Genomic DNA, 22,507 nt, shown 5'->3' with positions numbered 1-22,507 from the left:
AGCAGAACAATATTACAGCTATTGCAGATATGATCCACTTATTAATGTTCATAATTTATTTTTACAAACATTTTGTTAAAATAACCTTTCATTAATGGAAAGGTATACATGAGAAACATGACTATGTATAACAGTAAATGAAAACGCTTTAAAAGGTAATCAATATATTTAAAAAAATGCACTTACTATGATGATGAGCCTCCAAATAATATGGTATATTACTAAATAATAGACCTGTTTATTGTTGGGCCACTGCTGGGCTGGTTTTTTCAGTTTTCTTATTGTTGGTGTTTTATAACCGAAGTAGCGAATTTTACAGATTTAAAATTTCTTTCTCATTGTTATCTACACAAACAAAAGGTTGTAAATTTTCTCCTTTAGTTATTTCTAATCTATTCTAGTAAACGTTTATTAAATATGTAAAATAAAGTTAGAAGCCGGTAGTTAAAAGGTGTTTCTTAGCAATTCTTGTGATCTTTATGATGTATGCTGAATTTACGGGCTGTATTTTACGGATTTCTGTACAGTGGTGGGGAAAAAGTGGATCGGTCACATGGCGTCTGATCTAAGCAATAGCGGTCCGTCTAAAATATGTATATGACTCATATCCGCGGATATGAACGAAAAGTGCGGATATGAACGAATATAGGCAATATTTATGCGTTTTTTGCAGTTTTTTTTATGAAAACATCACTGTTGAATAAAACATTCACAATTTGTGATAAATCTGTTAACATTGCCTCAAAATAGAGCAATTTAATAGACATTATCATGTTTCCATTACTAAATTCATATCCGAGACCATGACGAAGGCTACACACCACCAACAATATAACTCCACAATACTGCACTCTGGACCCAACCGGCCTACTCTTTACGGAGAATCCAAAGATGGACGAAGTGTAACGATTGATTGTTTTTTGTGTTAGTTTACACAATGTTTTGTACACATACAAATGTTTATATAAGATACTGAATATATTAATATGTTTGATATATGGATGTGTATGCTCGTAGGAAACTAGTAATATCGTACGATTAAGACAACAAATGCGACAAAATTACTTAATCTTCAAGTATACAATAACTTCATCGTTTGAAAAATAAAACAACAACAATAACATCCAAAAGCACATACATTATAAAAATATTACATGTGTGATAAGGTGAAAGTAAATTTGTCAACTTGGGGATTTTTCCGATTTTTTTCCCGCTGGGTCTGACAGTATTTCTATGTCACGATGGCCTATGGGAATTAACATTGCGAATAAAAGTGAGGTTTACTATACAAATTAAATAACAATTAGGTATGTGAACAATTTGGGTACTATGAAAGTGGCCGAATTGATAACTTTAAACTGAATACATTAGCGCGTCTCTTTGTTTGCAGGCTTTATATTGCCAATTCTTTTTTAAGTTGTTTTATTTTCACTTTGTATTAAACGTACATATTTTAACATACTCGATTGGGTATAGAAATATGTTATAATAATCTTTCCGTATATGGATATATATATATATATATATATATATATATATATATATATATATATATATATATATATATATATATATATATATATATATATATATATATATATATATATATATATATATATATATATATATATATATATATATATGAGGCATTTAAGAAGAAAATGAAACTCATCTTCAATTTCATTATGATTTTAGAGGGTACAATTTTTTATCTTGTCTTTGAACATTAACATGACGACGACCGATTTCAATATTTAATACTGAGTATGTGCCGTGGGGTAACGTTAATTTGCCAATATTTTCAGCATTTCTGATTATCCAACTTACTTATATATGCTGTTTAAAAAAAAATAAAAAAAATCTTTATACATAAAGAGACATTCAGTATTCTTTTTTTTTTTTTTTTTTTTTTGTTTTTTTTTGTTTTTTTTTTTTAATAATTTAGTATTAATTAGTATTCTAGTCTTTTCGGCTAAGTACTAATATATAAATCGCGGAGGCGGGTTCTTAGCTTTAGGATGAATGTTTCTATTTTAACTGCGTTCGGATATTACCATATTTTGTGTAAACCAGAGGATTGAAGTATAAAGCGCACCTGTGAGGCCCAGTTTGTACGAGAATTGTCAACATGTATGTTACTTAACTGTTCATTTAAAATGGTATTTAATAAACATTTTCTCGTTTAACCGAGTGAATCTTTAAAAAGTATTTAAAGGGGCATTCTCACGTTTCGGTTAATTGACACAAGAAAAACAATTGTTTCAGAGGCGCAAATTTTTGTTTCAGCTATGATATTTGTGAGGACACAGTAATACTGCACATTTACCATGCTCCAAAATATCCATGATATGTATCTATTGACGATTTGAAATCCTGAAAATAAAGTTATTTGGAAAGTTCTGTTGTTTTCGTTATATTTTGTGAAACTATGAGGATTGCATATATATAGTAAAAAATACATCTCCCGAAAACATGAGCATGGATGTCCGTGTGGTCGAATCGGAGTACTTTTACTTCAGGACGCCAGAGGTCAGTGGTTCGAACCCAGTTGAGGGTTACATTTTTTAAATTGTATTTTTTACTTGAGATTTTAGGTCCAATGTTTAAATTTATCAATATAAAGCATTTAATGACAAACTTCAATACGTGTCAAAATCTGTGAAAAGTCCCATTTAAAGGTATCTTTTCACGGTTTGGTAAATTGACAAAATTTAAAAAAGTTGTTTCAGATTTGCAAATTTTCGTTTTAGTTATGATATTTGTGAGGAAACACTATTACTGAAGATTTACCATAGTCCATTATAAGTATCTTTTGACGATTTGAAAACCTAAAAATTATAAAGCGTTGCAACGCGAAACGATTGAATAATTGAGAGTTCTGTTGTTGTCGTTTAAATTTACGAAACTACGAAGATAGCTTATATAAGGTATAAAATACTTTAACCGTGTATAATCGGCGGAATAGCCGAGAGGGCTTATACGTTTTTACTTCAGACTAATTCCTGGACTCCGGGGGTCACTGGTTCGAGCCCTGGTACCGGCTACTTTGTTTTCCTTTTTTAAAATTTTATTCTTGATTTTTTACTGGAGCTTTTAAGATCCAATGTTTACATTTATCAATATAAAGCATTTAATGACAAACTTCAAAATATGCCAAAATCTGTGAAAAGGCCCCTTTAATCTTTCTGAAGTATCTTTCAATATACAATGGAAATCTTTCCAATTCACTATACAATGCAAACGTATTTGTAGAGGATTTTACATTAAAAACCCATTTACAAAACAGTGTGCCCTTTCTAAAGTATCACCTTGATCATAACCCAAAACTTCCGAACAGTAATTTATGACTGATAGTACATACAATTCAAACAGATTGAACATTATTTTTTTTGTATTTTGTTATTCTTAATAAAATAATAGTGCATATCAGGATCGTTATCCTTTTTTTCGCACGTGTTCGTAGCTAGAGCGAATGATCTACCGCTGGTAAGCACAACCCCTAAGTAGTTGAAAAATTTAACGACTTTTACTTCTTGGTAATTATAAAACCATTTGTCGTTTACACCTACCCTCCCACCTTACGAACCATCGTTACTTTAGTGTTTATGCCCCCGGTAGCGTGGCATATAGCAGTCGCGCTGTCCGTTCGTCAGTTCGGCATTCAGTTTCCCGGAGGATATTGACGCAACACTTTCAGATAATTAGCTGAGCCGTTTCACCACTCTTTTGAGTTATTCGCCTCTTTAAAGCGTAATTTTCGAATACCACATTTTTTTCCGAAATACGTTCTGCCGTATTTACCTTAAAACAATGGTAGTATCGAGGTTAGACATTTAAAATTTCCAATAAGTATACCATCTCCGCAATGTCGCAGAAGACACCCATTTTACGTAGTACTTGTTCTTCGCGTTTCTGAAGATTCGTGTTTTCTGAAAATATCATTATTGATAATGCTTGAACTGTTAATAACGTAACATGTTCACACCTACGAAATACTGTTCTACTAAGCGTGCGTATCAGGCATTAAATTTTGATTTGGAGTCATGAAACGTAGAAACCTAAAAACGAGTAAATAATTCCGATTGTATGATAGCTACAAATCGGATCAGAACAAGAGAGATCTTTCGCTTTGCCGATGAATAACGATGATGCGCATATTGTTAACCAGGTTTTCCGAAGGAAAAAACTGGTTATTAGATTGGCGAATGCGGGCGGGCTGGCTGGCTGGCTGGCTGGCTGGCGGGCTGGCTGGCTGGCTGGCGGGCTGGCGGAATAAGCTTGTCCGGGCCATAACTATGTCGTTCATTGTCAGATTTTAAAATCATTTGGCACATTTGTTCACCATCATTGGACGGTGTGTCGCGCGAAATAATTACGTCGATATCTCCAAGGTCAAGGTCACACTTTGAGTTCAAAGGTCAAAAATGGCCATAAATGAGCTTGTCCGAGCCATAACTATGTCGTTCATCGTCAGATTTTAAAATCATTTGGCACATTTGTTCACCATCATTGGACGGTGTGTCGCGCGAAATAATTACGTCGATATCTCTAAGGTCAAGGTCACACTTTGAGTTCAAAGGTCAAAAATGGCCATAAATGAGCTTGTCCTGGCCATAACTATGTCATTCATTGTGAGATTTTAAAATCATTTGGCACATTTGTTCACCATCATGGGACGGTGTGTCCCACGAAAGAATCACGTCAATATCTCCAATGTCAAGGTCGCCACGACTAAAAATAGATTAAAAAAAAACAAAAAAACTTACAAAGGGGGTTAATTTTTTTTGGTCATTTCAAAAGTTCAGTTTGAGTTTTCTCCCTTTATCAGATTTTTTTTTCACAATGAAAACCTGGTTTTGTGACAATTTTGTCCCTTGTTCACATTCTGTTTTAGTGCATCTATTTTACTACGATAAGTTCCCGTTTTGCCAAAGTAAATTTACAAAGGATAATTTTACTCTTTTTTCAAATTATACTTTTAAAATAAAATAATTACAGTTGACAACACATAAGAAAAATTGAATAAATATGTATTTGCACATACCGGTATATTGTAGTTTATCGTAAACATATCAAAGTCACCATATAATAACGCATACCGTATTCAGCAGTTGCGTCAAATATCTATTTGAGCAAATTATCAATAATTTAATCAAATTTTATTAATTTCCTATTCAATAAAATAATGCATATTTATTATATTCCAATATATTGTGTGTGTGTATTTTTTTATTATCGAGGAAATGACATTATTGATATATTAAAAACCTCCCGAAATAAATAATAATATAGATAGTATTTTGTACATGAATTTCGCCGAAACAAGGAAGAACAAGTCGACGAAATTTCTCATTTGCTTCATACTTTAGCTGTGGATTACTGTGGATTGAGAGACAACATTTACTTTTGAAAGTAATTGTGCTAATAACGTTTATATTCAACATTTTATCTGACCACGGATGTTTGTCACCAGCGACATAATCAAAGCACAATTTGTTGAGGAACAAATTGCAAAGCTACAAATGTGATTAAGTGAAAAAGATCTTTCTGATTGAGGTATTAAACCAAGCCAAGATCATAGATGTGTCAAAACTACTAGGGGCACTAAAAACCACGGGTCGCCTAAAATGGGCGTCTTCCGTATATCACACAATCCGTAAGAACCGGACTAATGGTCCTTTGGGAGTGACTATGGGAGAAATTAACGGCCTTTGCGCCAAATCTTCGCACACGGGCGTTGTTTTCCGAAAGCTGTGTATCCATTCATTTTCTAAAAAATAACATTACTTATAACAATATAGTGTTATCTTTTGTGAAATGGCTCGATATCCTTGTTATGCGTGCTTGGATAACTGCGATGATTTTTGTATTCACTGTGAAGTACGTCTTACAAAAAAAAAACATTAATACGTAATACTGTTTGTGTGTGTATGAATTCTTTGAACCAGTTCACGAAATTGTTTGTATTATTTATTGCACTTTCAGCTTTAAATATAACTAATGCATGGTAAACATTATAGTCGTTGAACAATATTTACTCGACACATTAGCATTAGGCGGGCATTTCGACTCGCTTGTTAAGATATATATATATATATATATATATATATATATATATATATATATATATATATATATATATATATATATATATTTTAACGATGCATATAACCTCTTTCCACATGTGAAAAATATCATTATCAAACATGCCCTCAGTGGGACTAAATTCAGGCGCATACATAACGCACGCTTTAATGAGATTGTTTACACTGAACGACCACTATCGAATGCCTATAACGGTAACTCATAGACATTTAATTTATAGAGATTTACTACTTCACAAAGCGTTCACAAGTCATTGCTTTCCCCAATACAAAATTCCCACCATTTTTTATTATGGAAAACGTATTTCATTCGGAGTTTTAGGTAAGTTACTTCTTCCTGATCTATTTTGGTAGTATGTTATTACATATATTCGCACATCTGAATTAACGATATTCTGTATGAACAATTGTTATTATTTTCCGGTCGGTCGTAGTATGGATTAACTTATATTTCAAACTTAGAACCTTTCGGATGATGTTATGATATTTCAATATTTATTATGTGTTTAAATTGTGTTCATGCTCATTTATTTTATGCTTTACGGTGGTTTATAGAGAATTATCAGTGAATTATAAGTGATAATTTCACTGTTTCAAACAATAAAAATTATCAGTGAAAATTATTGATAATTTTCACTGTTTACTGTGAAATGACGTCATTTTTTTTAAGAAATGACGTCATTATTTCAGCGAAATTCTTTAGTTAAACGCTTTAACAATGTATAAAAACTGTGAAAAGGCATAAAATAAAAATAAAATTTGTTGGATTCGGTGGAATATCGATTTTAATTCACTCGTTATCATAGAAAATATATATTTTCACTCGTGTCTGCGCCACTCGTGAAAATATTTTTTTTTATGATCACTCGTGAATTAAAATCGATAATCCACCGAATCCAACAAATATCCTCTATATATTAAATCTTATTTCTTTTTCTGCGTTTTACGCCTATTATGAAATATATCCCTTGCCCGGTGGTTGAAGTAATTAATTCAAAACCAACGATCTTGAAAGGCGTTTTATTTCTGTAATTTGTATGACAATGGTTATAATAATATTAAAAAAGTATACACATGCATTTGCATGCATAGTTTATTATACTATAATATGTGATTGGAATAAAATAATTGTAGTAATTTCCAGAGACATGACTAACAAATAATAATTAGCATATCATTCAAATGTCTGATCTTATATATAAGTCTGCGGTCCAGTTATTATACATTTTACGTAATTATTTACATACCAAGTAACCCTGCAGTGTTAAACAATATAATTATTACTAATCATTACAATAAAATCCAAACCAAACTAATATCAATTCTTTAGTATAAATTTCGGCACTTAGTAAAATAAAACAAACAACTAAAATATATCCTCAATGTAAGTCACGAACATTCCAGTAATTTGCTAGACATCAAATATGTTTTTCGGGCGACTTTAAATACTGACCCAAAGGACTAGGTGTGGTTCCGAATTACCTTTTCCTTAGCATTCGATCGTGACAGACGATTTATCTCCTGAACCTCCGTATGATAAATTTATATATTAAAGTGCTGACTGGTATTATTAGATATTTCTTTTTTGGTCATAGGGATGTTTTTCTTGCTGAATCATTGGTCTGCAATCTGGTTTACAGAATGTTCTAGAGCCATGACGTATAGTCGAATGTTTTAAATTGGGTATATACCTTTCATTTAATTAAATACTCGTTTATTCGAGTTAATACGTAATACAATTAGGGCCATCGTGGTTACACATTAACAATGCGATGGTATGATGGCGACACTGCAGTGGTACGATGGCGACAATGCGATGGTACGATGGCGACAATCCGACAACGCGATAGTACGATGGCGACAAAGCGACAACGCGATAGTAAGATGGCGACACTGCGATAGTCATATCGTACTGTAGCCATCGTATCATTTCATTGTCGCCATCGTACTTTCACATTGTCGTCGTCGTATTGCCCACTTATTCATCGTATTATCGCACTATCACATTGTCGCCATCGTACTATCGCATTGTCGCCTTCGTACTATCGCATTGTCGCCATCGTACTATCGCATTGTCGCCATCGTACTATCGCATTGTCGCCATCGTACTATCGCATTGTCGCCATCGTACTATCGTGTTGTCGCCATCGTACTATCGTGTTGTCGCCCTCTGAATTTTAATGTGTAACCACGATGGCACTGACGATATTCCGTACTTTTATATCGCCTGAAACATATGTCTTGTATCTTCCTAATTGTAAGATTTTGCTTATTTTCTTGTTGCAGGTAAAGGCAAGTACAAACATATGTGCCGTTACTTAATACTCATTTGTTATTCCAATATAATCATGTTATATGACAATTATATTACATATAAAGTAAAATTAACACCTAATGTACGTTTAATAATCTATATGTAGTAAGTATTTTGTTTTTAAAAAGATTACTTAATTTTAAACATATATAGCCTAATTTAGTAAATGAGCAATTTCAAGGACGCTTTATTTCAGTAACAAATGGATCTTTTATTTAGATTAAAATTGCGGATAAAGAAAATATCTATGCGAATCTTCTTCTAATGTTTATGTACTTCAAATGATGTTATATCGGCCGATATCCATTTAATACCTTTTATCTATCGCTCGTTGCAGGTATGCAAAACATGGAGTCATTATACTTGTCAAAAAATATATCGCAGCGAGAGGGACCAATGGCGAAACACAAGATTGGCATACATTTGCTTGAGATGCCGTACAGACGACGACGGGAACTTCGATTATTTGATGGCTCTGGAGCGCTTACGCCAGGTTTGTTAAAATGATAAAGAAGACCTTTGAATTATTTCGAATTATTTTACATGGGATGACAAACGTCATAATTGCCATATAAAGCCTTTAATAATCACGTTTAAAATGTATGTCTTTTATGCTTCGATGGATAATTATTGAACACCGTTGAACACAATTCAGGGAACAATTCAGGGAATAAACATACGACGACGATAATGTTGATGATGATGATGATGATGATGATGATGATGATGATGATGATGATGGTGATGATGAGGATGATGATGATGATGATGATGATGATGATGATGATGATGATGTTGATGATGATGATGATGATGATGATGATGATGATGATGATGATAATAATGATGATTACAATTATGATGTAAAAGAAGAAGACGGCGAGGATTATGTATGTGTTTGACGCAAAAATAAAGAATCTAGACAATCATGGTTGAGTGTCTTATATCATGGAACTGGAATTGCACAAACACACATACAAATGTTTATTAAACTATCATTTGTGTAAGCAAAATACTTTATTCTGAATATGAACACCCCGTACACATGATGATGACGATGAACCCTATTAAAAGAATTGTTATGTTTATTTTTTTAAGTCATCTTCCGGTGGAATTCGCAAGTTCATCAAGGCCGTGGAACGAGAAAAGCTCCTCCTGAGAGATGCCTCCCTTAACATAAAATTGCACAGCGACTTCAAAAACCACGAGCAAGATCCAGTAGCAAATACTCTTCTTACACATTTTCATGCTTCTGACATGTCAGCATTACACAGCAGCCCAAATGGAGAGACTGTTTCTTTAACTCGGTGTCGCTGTTATTAATCGGAGATGAAACGCGAAGCACGGAATTACGATAATGATGTTGCATTGAAATGGTGTTGAAAAAAAAAACAACGAAATTATGATTCTTCAACAATACAAACGATTCACCGCTCTGTGTCCACCATTTGAAGAAGACTGTATTAGGTGTGTACATCAAGGGACCGATGCCACAATGCATATGTTCTTAGCAACTTCAATGTTGTTAAATCTCCCAATAAAGGTCATGTATCCCGCAGTCAATAGTGCAAACACCTACATTTTTAAGACGCTGAATACGCTCATCAGACCTAAATTTGCCGATCCAAAACAAGGAAATCCAACATTGTTGTGGACGAGCATGAGTGTGTCTACAAAACCACCAACGGATGTTGAGCCATGGGTAGCTAATCACGTTGTTCCTTTAGTTGACAACGTAAAACAAGGCGAAATATATTCCATCACACATTTCCGACGTTTAAAAGAAAGCCAAGACAAGCCTCACTCCTTCAAATCGGAAAATAGATATGATGTTTTGCAACACGAAGTCATCGAGATGCATGACGAAGATACTGAAAAAGGCAGCCCACATTTATTGACAATGGAACGAACGAAAATAGCTAGTTCAACTCGGAAACGAACATTTAACACACAAAAGCCAAAGATCAAGAACGGTCATGTCAATCATGCTCATAGACATATCGATGAACTGAGGACGACTCAAAACCAAACACATAAGGAAACAAAGTATGTGTACGTTACTGCAACGAATATTCGAGATCATGGCTATGCAATTACAACTGGTGTTCGCCAATCGGGGAATACACAATTGCAATCAGAACCATTTTTAAATGAAGCCGTCGAATACACTCCTGACAGAATTGGAACTAGATCTATCTCTGAAATTACAGATCAACTGACAGAAGATAAAATGAGAACAGATGAACATCCTACCAATACTTCAGAAACATATACGCTAACCGAAGATACAAGCATATCAGATGAACCCCCTACCAATACTTCAGAAATAGATACACTGACCAAAGATACAAGCATATCAAATGAACCTCCTACCAATACGTCAGAAATAGATACACTGACCGAAAATACAAGCATATCAGATGAACCTCTTACAAATACGTCAGAAATAGATACACTGATCGAAGATACAAGCATATCAGATGAACCTCCTACCAATACGTCAGAAACAGATACACAGACTGAGGAAAAAAGAATATCAGATGAACCTCCTACCAAAACTTTAGAAACAGAGATATTGACAGAAGATGCAATCAATACAGATGACACTCATGAAACCGATGAGGTGTCAACATTTATAAATGGACCATTAGACAAGTTTTTAGATATAAATGACGTTATACGAATTTTTAGTGGCCCATTTGCTATTCTTGGTGAAATACCGACCGGTAGGAAAGATGGACACTATTTCATTATTAATAACGGGAATTACAACGAAAGACGTCTTGCTGGAAAACAATTCAAAATTTTGGGATGACTGTGGTGCCTGGTCGAAGGGAACTTCTCCTATGTTTTCGTTTCTTTACAATGATGGAAACCTACAAACAATTCATAAGAAAGAAAGAAAGAAAGAAGGATTATACTGAGTCGAAAAAATGAACAACAGAAAGAAAATATATGAAACATTCGAACCTCAACCATCTACAAACCAAATATTGACGATACAACGGTTATACAACACATTGAATGTAAGCGAAGAAGGAACGCAGCAATTTAAAAGACGCTGCGCTTGGATAGTCAGCCGCCCTGACAATTTAACACAACTACCTTTGGACGTTGCTGTTGTATAATACATAGGTACTTTTTCGGTAAGAAAACGACATGGGTCGACCAAAAGTTCTTCCGCCCCCTTTTATATTCGAACTAAACCTGGGGTACAAAGTCAACTGTCAAACCTGCTCAAAACACAGACTGTTAAATCAGAGGAGCAAACTATGAACAAAATGCACACAGATGATTTTTCAAAGCAACGCAACAAAAAACAATTAAGAAATATAAAGTACACATCGATGAAATCAAACAATTCAGTACCATAAAATCCGGCAGACCAAATAATGTGTGTTGAGGAAATGACGAAAAACCCATGAGTTAGTATATAGCGTCAAACATTTAAAAGGCATAAACCACCTGTAATAACCCTCATGAGCAATCAACAAATAACTGACCTAAAACGATTCTGTGCGACCGGTAAAACAATCTTAGGAGTTGACAAGACCTACAACCTGGGCGAATTTTACGTCACACCTACTGTTTACAAAGAAGCAATCCCTTAACATTTGGACCGACATTCATACATACGAATTCTTCAACCAAAACATATTCCTCTTTTTTCACGACATTGCTGACAACCTATCCAATGTTTAAATAAAAAATCTGGTCATCGGTTCAGATGAAGAAAAGGCTTTTCTAGCCGCAATAGAACGGTGCCTTCCAGAAAGTACGCATACGCTGTGCACTAGGCATTTGCGTCAAAACACGAACAAATACATGGAAGATAAGATCGGATTTCCACTGATGGTGCGGCAACAAATACGTGACGCCATTTATGGACGCGATTGATTGACGTCATCAAATGATGACGACAGTTTTGATTATCGTCTTAACCAAATTAGAAGATCAATAGAAATATTCGATAACAACGTCGTAGACAAAAAGTTCCTTCCATACTTTAATGACAAACTAGTACCAACTTTAACGAATTATATTATGCAACCATACAAGAAGAAAAGAATCGGATACGGATGGACGAACAATAATTGTGAATCAGCTAATCATATACTCAAGGCCGCCACGCATTGGAAACAAACAGAGATACCAAAATTTATAGAGGTAATAAGCAGCATAGTCAATAACGAAACTACAGAGCGTTACAGAGCTATAAGTGGCATGGGCAACTATCAACTTACAGAAAGATATGCCCATCACTACCAGCCAATTGACAATTGGTCGGGAATGTCGCAAGAGAGCAGAGATTTGCGGCAAAGAAAATTCTTGTCTGATAAGGGGCGTGATAGGGGTGTGGTTCAATCCACTAATGGTCTGCGCAGATTCTACAGAGCACCCTCATCAGGCAAAAATCCAAACCAAGTTAAAAGATAAAGGGCAGAAAAGTCGCACACACCTGTGAAACGATTAGTGCTTGGAACAAATCAGTCACAATGAACGTACTGTCAGTAAAATCAGACTCAACAAAACATACTATATATTTCACCGACGTTGTTTTTCAATAAAAGCATGCACTCGTATACCGTTAAAATCCATGGTGTTTTATATTAGCATTTGCAATAATAATATTACTTCTGATAGTCGTGTAATTTTTCTGAATACAACGAAAAATATTGATGTTGTTTTAATATCTACATAGTAAAATAGTCCTGCATTTAATGGCTGGAAGTACTTATCTTCAGTATGTGTTGTATGTTATGTGCTGTTTTAAACATACTCATTCGGGCATTACAGTTAAAATAATGCGTTTTTTCTCACTCACCTTCTGCAAAATGTGTAATTTGTAGAAAAACGGACAACATTCTTACGCTTATGTACGTTCAGACCATAGCTTGTTCACGTGTGTTAACAGCATACGGTCCAAGAAGTAGTAGTAGTAGTAGAGCTAGTGGTAGCAGTGATGGCGATGGTAGTAGTAGTAGTAGTAGTAGTAGTAGTAGTAGTAGTAGTAGTAGTAGTAGTAGTGGTAGTATTAATAGTAGTAGAAGTAGTAGTAGTAGTAGTAGTAGTAGTAGTAGTAGAAGTAGTAGTAGTAGTAGTAGTAGTAGAAGTAGTAGTAGTAGTAGTAGTAGTAGTAGTAGTAGCAGTAGTAGTAGCAGAAGCAGCAGCAGCAGTAGCAGCAGCAGTTGCAGTTACAGCAGCAGCAGCAGCAGTAATAGAACAATTATGAACAATTATGATTATTGTTTTCATTTCTAAGTTACATTTACCTGTCAAATTTATATCGAATACACGGCATATACCGTTTATACAAGCGCTCTTGTTTCAATTACTCCAGATTTTTGAAAAAGGCACTCACTTTGTACAGCACTGCGACTTAATACTGCATGCACAACTATTTTCTCAAGGGATACTATTAAATTTCTTACTATTCTGTTTATGTCTTTTCTATGCGACAATAATGAATTGCAGTTAAAATGTGTGATGAAAATAAGCGACTCGTTTATCTAAATTAAAAAGTGTTGTTTATATTGATCAAATAATCGTTGTTTTCTTGTTAGTTTTGTGAATTTTATTAGGTTTTATATCGAAGATATGCATATATGCCTACCTGTTCAAATATTGTTTTGCCTAATGTTCAATTTCGCTTCTATGTTCTGCGTCATTATTTGCGTAAATGTATTTCAGTGAAATGGTGAAGCTAAATTACGAAATATTAAGCTATTTTTATATAATGTTTTATTCTGTTAATGGAATTCATTCAAAATAAAATCGTTAAACATGTAATATTCACATATCATTTAAGGATATTCTTCACCTTAAGTTACCCTCTACAGCAAACCTACATCTGTTAATTTTTTACAATTTAATATTAATAATTTGTATGCTTAATATTTTACACGTTTTTCTAATCAAAATAATTAGTTTTATATCTTATTTAAAGTTCTGGTTTGAACAATTCCTTGCTTTTGGAATTCATATTGATTTATAAATCTTACATGAATTATTAACATTTTATGACAATATCTCAATATGAACTTTAATGTATCGCCAATTTTCATTTTGTCTCAAAGTCCTTGGACGAAAACACTCTTGTTTCTTTGTTTCATGATACAAAAACACAATTTTATTAATAAATCGAATAATTGTATTAACAAAATTACTACCTACGTTGTATGATGTATTTTGAATTTGTTATGAGAAAAATAATATAGATGTTTTTAATTTACATATTTTACCTAAATCTTAATTTATGAATAATTACACGTGAAACAAACATGTGTAGTCATTGTTTGAGAATGTACATTCAACACAATTAAAAAATGTTTAATCAAAACTGTTTAGTAATTTTCGTATGATCAATTCTATTCCCCATGTAGATGCTTTGATATGGAGATATTTAAGCCATACTCCATATAAGAATTGTAATCTGCGGTAGTCAGCAAGTTCAAAGTTGCATACGTTAAGGAATAATCATGCAGTTGTATTAAAGTTCAAGCACCGATATGCTCTGTCTAAAAAAACCAAAAAAAGTATTTATTAATAATTTAACGAAAACACTATATTTTCTAAACAAAGATATCACTGTTTGCTATGACGACATTTTAAAAGTGTTTCCTTTTCACGCATTCAAATGGAAATAAATAGAATTATTGCCTATATGTTTGTAAATTGATTTCACACATATTCCTTCCAAACATAGTGCTTACTTTTCTTTAACACTTATTTTGTTCTTCAATTTATATATCACAATAAGCATGTACTGTTAAATGGACAATAAAATTGTTTTTTTGTTCTTTAATACTTGTGTGTTTGTATATTTATATTTTTAACAAAGAGAAATATGTGAGTGCGTATGTCTACGAACATTGAAAACTACTTCTCCGTACTGAATCGGCATTTTCATGGAATTTTCGTTAATTACCAATGCATTGTTTAAAATAGCATTTAAACATCAATTCAACAATCACGGAAATTGAAATTTCATACAGATTTATGTGAGTTAACCCGAGATTTCTCCCGCATTTTATGACCGTCTTGCGGCTCTTAATGCCCATATATCAATAATTGGCTGGTTCGCAGCGAACATTACCAGGGTAGCCTGAACAGGTTTATTTATATTGCATAAGGGCTGGCAATGTCTGTTTCACAAAAGCAATACATTATTTTAATCGCAATGAATGTATATTTTAGCATCGGTCTGTAAATATAAAATAAAGATAATCATTTGAGGTTTTCTGTGACCAAGCTTTATTACTTTGACATTATACAATAGCAAATTATGTTTTAATTCAATGGCAAATTATTGTAACGCTACGTGTAAGTAAATGGGCCAAACATAAAAGCAATGAGCAAGTATACATTATCACGTCTAGATACTGGTATCAGTCGATACATTTGATTGTCCAATTCATTTTGTTTGTACCATAAAAACATAACAATTATAAAGTTGGTATTTTCGATTCATTAAATAGTTTCGTAACCTGCACCACGTACTTAGCCGATAAATAACTCTAAACAATCATGTATTTATAATTCATAATTGATGTATAAACCAAAAAAGCTGTATCTGATCTCGAATCGCATCTACAAACAATGTAAATAAATATCATAGATACTTTATTACACATAAAATCATGCAATAAACATCGATGCATAAATACTGAGTGCAATGATTAAAACATATAAACATATACACACATACATTACACAGTATACGTGTCAACCAGAACATATAATACAGGTGCATTGATGTTACAGGATAGATTACAAAAGCATAATTAACGAATAAAAGATTATATAATAAATTTATCAGACAAGATTTGAACAATCACATGATACAATCAAAGACAAAACATAATGACAAACACTAACATGAAACAATGTAGATAAATATCATAGATAATTTATTACATATCAAATCGTGTCTGTATACATCGAGATGTAACATAAATGAAAAACAACAACCCGATTATAATTCATAAGCGATAATAATTATATACAAATGCACCATACGACATATCCATCTGATATATAACAAAAATCCACGTTTATAGTCATGCGACGTGAACATTAATTTGTTACAAATGAGCTTTTATAACGGTTGTTATATTATCGTTATCTTAACGTCATTAAATTCCATTCAATACTGTTTGAGGCATTATCCAAACAAGAAGCGGGACGATAGCATTAATATATGTATTCATTTTGGAGCAAAATAGTCCAAAATATAACACAGTCCTACGTTCATTAAAAACACTTATTTTTCAAACGCTTTAGATAATTTTATGTGTCAATATATGATAGTTTTTCAGGGCTATTTGTAAAATAAAAAAAAATATAGCTTTATACAGTTTATATATAAGATAAACATTCTTTTTGGGAAAATAATAATTTATAAACAATAAAGATATACTGTAAATGTATAGAAATTTGTCGGTATGAAATTTAGTGGTTTAATAAAAAACAACTAATTCGTTGACACGTAATTTCGTGGATTTCAAATTTTTTGGGAAGACTGACCGTCATAACAGTTTAACTTTTATTAAAACAACAAGAGTAATAACGAAGCATAATCTCCCAGTCTGTGTTGACAGCAAGACTTGAGGTTAATGTGCACTGAAACATGAAAGTGTTGCCGACAATTGTCAATAAGAGCGATAAAGCGGCGCACTTGTTTGTCCCCACTCGCTAATTGCCATCAATGTTGTTTCGACAATATTTGCAATTCTCAGCGCAATCGATCACCTAGAAGTAATAATTGGGTAATAAGGTCCTCAAAATAACGTGTGAAAGCCGTTGTCTCTTTTAACTTTAATTGGCACTAATTGACATATGTGATACATCTGCAAACTGTTTATTTGACAACGTAACGTAAAAGAGAACAATCGTTGATGTACAGTTTAAATACCGTGCTTGATTTTAAAAGTATTATTACTCAAACACTTATCAAGAAAACAGCAGATTGTATTAACAAGCATAGCTCAATCAAACAATGTCTCTTTCAAAATGGTTGAAAACGGGAATAGTTCAGACACGTACTCCTACTATTGCACGATTGCCCGACATGACATTCCGAAATGTCCGATTTCGGATTAAAAATGTATAAATAATCGTTGGTACTTAAATTCGTGGTTCAGCAGACCAACGAAATCCACGAAAATTCGTACCACACGAAATTTAATGGTTTTACAGTATGCATAGATTTACGCTTATACATCAATTTAACAAGACAATAGACATATTATGCGAAATAAAGTATGTGCTTATCGGAAGATATATACCATAAAATATATAGAATTTATATATTAATCATACAAATACCGGCTTTGCTGGTGCAATTTTGGTATTGGTGTTGTGTAGCCTAATAGCGGTGCTCTGACTTGGCGTTCATATCCGCCAAAGACCTATAATACACTTTGTATCCGCAGATATGAATTGAGAGTTACTGAAATTAAAAATGCCAATAAAAAACGCTTTTAAATTAGTTCGATCGTAACATAACACATAAGCGACGTGTATTTTTGTCCCAGAATGATTTTCATACAAAAAAATAAAGGAAAATCCATTTAATAAGCCGTTATTTGTTCATATCCGTACTTTCCATTCATATCCGCGGATATAAGTCATATACGTATTTTAGTCATACCCAAATAACCCAAGCAATAGTAGTAAGAGCAAAAACAAGTTCAAGCTTTATGAGAAAACGTAGTTGATATGCATTCGTGTATTCAGTGAAATAACCATGTTATACTTATTTTCTGAAAATAGGCTTATACCTAACTGGCAGTAAGAGGGTAAATTTCAATCGAAATAAAGGAATTCCCGTGGCGTGTTAAACAAACATATTACTTTTGGTCAGCACAAAAATGTCAAAATATATTTAGCGGTATTATTCAATTTCTGGAGAGTGGGTTGCTTCAGATTCAATTAGGGCGGGCACTATGTTCAGGTTTTGTCATAAAAAAAAATATAAAAAAAATAAACACTTTAAATGAATGTTGGTTTTTATGTAGCAATAGTAAAAGGAACTTAATTGTGACAATGCGGCAATAGTCAGTACTTACTGCAGTTAAGAGGTGGTCTTATGGCGCATTTATTTATAATTACCAAGACAGTTTGTTGAGTCAAGTTTTAGTTCATATGCAATAAATCTCTAAAAGGTTTGTTAATTATTATAGTGGGTTAGCTATAAGCCCAATATGGCTTTTTTCGGTATTTACTTATTATCTTTATTGTTTATTTTATTGCACACATGGAAACGCGAAACCGGAAAAGGCGCCGTCCGTCGGTCAAACTACACCAGCATCCCAGCCAAAACCTACCTGGCACCAGCCAACAACCCCGTCAGCTGCCTTCCACCCAAATGCCCGATCAGCTGCCTCCCAACCAACAGCCTGTCCAGCTGCCTCCCAACCAACAGCCTGTCCAGCTACCTCCCACCCCCAGCCATCGACTCGGCCAATGGTCTTCAAACCAACAGTCCGGCCATCAACCCGACCAGCTGCCTCTCAGTCAACAACTGGGCGACCAGATGCAGCCTGCAGCAAGCCAGCCAGATCCGGCTGTTCAATCGGGTAATAGTTTTAGTGAGGATATTTTTTTACCATGCATGATTCCTAGTTTTCAGTCTGTTTTAGGTGATTATGTTCCTCAGTCAATTAAAGACAAAATAATATCAGGCCAATATGTAGATCTGGCAAGTTTGTTGGAGGCCCCGGTAGTTCCAGAAGATTTAGGAAAACATTTGGTTTTAAATAATTCGGGTGAATTAGTGGTAAACAATATGAAACAAAGCATTGTGGATATAGCTAAATGGACTGACGCATTCCTCATTTTCTCAAGCATTTATTTAAGTGCTCATCCTGTTAAAATGCAAGATCTTTTAAAGTATATGCACACTATAAGGCTGGGGGCAGCAAGACACACTGAGGGCTGGAGATCTTATGATCAACAGTTTAGGTTGAGAATGGGTAATAACCCCGTTTAGCAGATACTAATACCTCAGTTTGGTCTCTTGGCAAGTCGCCAATCAACGTTGTTACGATTTTTAAATATCTTCAGTTATATCCAAATAAAGAAGTAGCTTCTGTGCTCAGTAATGGCTTCAAGCAAGGTTTTAAGCTGGGTTATAAGGGCTCACATCTAGGTTCTTCAGCGAATAATTTGGTTTCAACAAAAGTGCATTTTTCAGAAGTCCAAAAGAAACTTGACAAACAGATTTCCTTAGGTAGAATTTCAGGTCCTTTCAAAGTCCCACCAATTTCCAATTTAAAAGTAAGTCCATTAGGCATTTTAGAGAAGCCAGACGGGGGTTGGCGGTTAATCAAACACCTGTCGTATCCCAATGGGTCAAGTGCCAATGATGGTTTTAGTGTGGAAGACATTTCTATACATCATTTGACAAAGTGGCTGACATGTTGTTTAGTTTAGGTACGTCCGCAATGATGGCAAAACGAGATATTAAATCGGGTTTTCGTTTAATGCCTATTTACCCAGGGGACTTTCACTTGATGGGGCTTCAGTTCAACAACCAGTATTATGTTGACAAATGCTTACCAATGGGTTTATCTATTGCTCCGGCTTTATTCGAATCATTCTCCACTTTTATACATTGGCTAGTAAGTTTCAAAACTGGGATTCAAACTTTAGATCATTATTTGGACGACTTTATTTTTGGAAGTGCAGCTGGGTCGAATAATTGTAACATGCTAGTTTCTACTTTCGAGGAAGTATGCACCGAAATGGGAGTCCCAGTTGCGGTGGAAAAGTCGGTCGGCCCAACAACAGTACTGACATTTTTAGGCCTGGAATTAGATACTGTGCAAATGACTGTTAGAGTACCTGCTAAAAAAGTGGAAGAACTTTTGAAGCTTTTGCAAAATTGTCTAGTAAAAAAGAGACTAACGTTAAAAGAATTGCAGTCTTTGACTGGGAAGTTTAGTTTTTGTAGTCAAGCAGTAAGAGCAAGTAGGGCATTCTTGCGCCGATTTTATGATGCTATGTGTTGCTTAAAAAAGTCCTATTATAAGATAAGAGTTAATGGTGAAATGAGAGAAGACATCCTAATGTGGATTCAATTTATTGAAGATTTTAATGGCGTTGTACATATTCCAAATAAAGTATGGTTGGATAACTCTGTCATTCATCTTTACACTGATAGTGCAGGTGGTGCTACTCTTGGCTGTGGTTGTTATTCTGGAGGTAATTGGGCCTATTGCCCATGGCCTGTTCAATGGCAAGGCCAACCTATTTTATCAGATATAACATTTTTAGAGATGGTCCCTGTTTTGTTGGCAATATGGCTCTGGGGGGTCTTTTTGAGGGACAGGAAGATTAAGTTTTATATTGATAATTTAGGTTTGGTAGAAGTGGTAAACAAACAGTCTTCCAAGTCGAAACGTTTGATGTTTCTGGTTAGAACATTTGTGTTGTTAGTTATGAAATACTCGGTGGTGTTTAAAGCAGTACATATTTCATCAAGTCCAATTACATTGCTGATGCAATTTCTCGTAAACAGTTTCACAGGTTACAACAGTTAGCACCAAAGGCACAAGCGAGTCCAGAATCAGTCCCGCCGGAGTTTTTACTGATGATCTGCAACAAGAGGCTAATAAATTGCTAGACAATGCCCTTGCTGCTTATACAAAAAAGGCATACATCGTTGGGTTAGAGAGATTCTCTGAGTTTAAAAGGCAATACGGCTTGTCAGATGCCTGGCCGCCTACAGTTGAACAGGTGGTTCGATTTGTAGCATGGCTATCCCTACAGAAACTATCCCACAAAACAGCAAAATCATACTTGAGCTCTATAGCTTTTCATTGCAAGCTGCTTGATGTTGTTGACCCTACCAAAAAGTTCATTGTTTCAAAAATGGTGGAAGGAATGCAAAAAGATAAGAAAACACACGATAATAGGCTCCCAATTACCCTCTCGTTACTGCAAGGGATAGTAAGCAAACTTAATAGTGCGTGTTCCAGTGTCTACGAAGCAAAACTGTTCACTGCAGCTTTTATGCTAGCGGTTTTCAGTTTTCTAAGAGTTGGCGAAATAGCTGTTCCTAAAAAAGGTGATAGTATTTTACAGGCAGCGGTGCTGGCAATAGAAGATTTACAATTTGATCACAATTGGGTAATCATTTCAATCCGGCATTCAAAAACTGATCAGTTGGGCAAAGGGGTAGCGCTCAAAATTACTAGGTCAAACAGTGAATTTTGCCCAGTTGTGTGTCTTAACCATTATCTTCATGTTCGTCCTCAAGGGCCTGGCCCCTTGTTTTTGCACTTTAACAAACAACCAATTACTCGTTACCAATTTTCTGCTATTCTTAAGAAAACGGTTTGTCTTTTGGGTCTGAATTATGGGTCTTACAAATCCCACTCCTTCAGAATTGGAGCAGCAACTGAAGCTTCCCAACTAGGCTATTCAGTGGAGATCATTAAAAAGGCAGGCAGATGGGCTTCCAATGCCTACCAAACATATGTTCGTCCTGTTCCTGTTGTCATGCCCAGCCTAATAAATAACCCCCATTAAAAAGGTATGGTTCATATAGTTAGATTCATGTGACTAACAAAAACCAAGTTGTATTTAGGGAAAACCATCTGGATTCTGGGTTCATCAATAATCAAGCAAGCCTTCATAGCAGCAAGATTACGACCTGAAGGGGCCAACCTCTGCCTTGAACCCAACATCATCTGGTGGCAAGGGTACAGTGGGTTAACACTTGCAGAATCAAAGAAAAAATTCTTTCGCTTGCCAATGTGGGTAATTCTCCAGACTATGTTGTGTTACATTTAGGCGGTAATGATCTTGGTCGTCGGTCACTGGTGGACCTTCGAAAATTGATTGACGAGCTATTCAGGACTATACTGTCTATATTTCCAAGTGTTAAGATTGTATGGTCTGCAGTGCTTCCAAGGTCAAATTGGAGATATTCTGATAATAAAGTTGCTATGGACAAAGCAAGAAAGCGCCTTAATAGTCATGGTTCATCTAGGGCTTTGGCATGTGGAGGGCATTACTTGGCCAACTCTGACTTTGGAAAATTTGAGGAACATTTGTTTGAGAAGGACGGAGTCCACTTGTC

General features: G+C 34.5%; 2 protein-coding genes across 6 annotated transcripts in view; both read left to right on the top strand.

Moving 5' to 3' along the window:
• Positions 1–22,507, top strand: part of LOC127846476 (trans-1,2-dihydrobenzene-1,2-diol dehydrogenase-like) — a 277,064-nt gene that overhangs the window by 63,073 nt on the left and 191,484 nt on the right. The gene's annotated exons all lie outside the window — the stretch shown is intronic.
• LOC127846479 (cell division protein ZipA-like) overlaps positions 18,184–22,507 on the top strand; it is a 5,695-nt gene continuing 1,371 nt past the window's right edge. The window contains exons 1-2 of one of the 2 annotated variants that reach the window (XM_052377751.1): positions 18,185–18,998; positions 21,402–21,457. In XM_052377751.1, coding sequence (XP_052233711.1) covers positions 18,677–18,998; positions 21,402–21,442 — 363 coding nt within the window. In that variant the 5' untranslated portion in view covers positions 18,185–18,676 and the 3' untranslated portion in view covers positions 21,443–21,457. Of the gene's footprint in view, positions 18,999–21,401; positions 21,458–22,507 lie in introns of those variants that run through there. The other variant, XM_052377750.1, reaches the window with a different exon arrangement.

Source organism: Dreissena polymorpha, chromosome 9 (assembly GCF_020536995.1).
Source record: "Dreissena polymorpha isolate Duluth1 chromosome 9, UMN_Dpol_1.0, whole genome shotgun sequence".
NCBI lineage: Eukaryota > Metazoa > Mollusca > Bivalvia > Myida > Dreissenidae > Dreissena > Dreissena polymorpha.
Note: the sequence above shows the minus strand (reverse complement) of the source record. Positions and strands in the feature narration are given on the sequence as shown.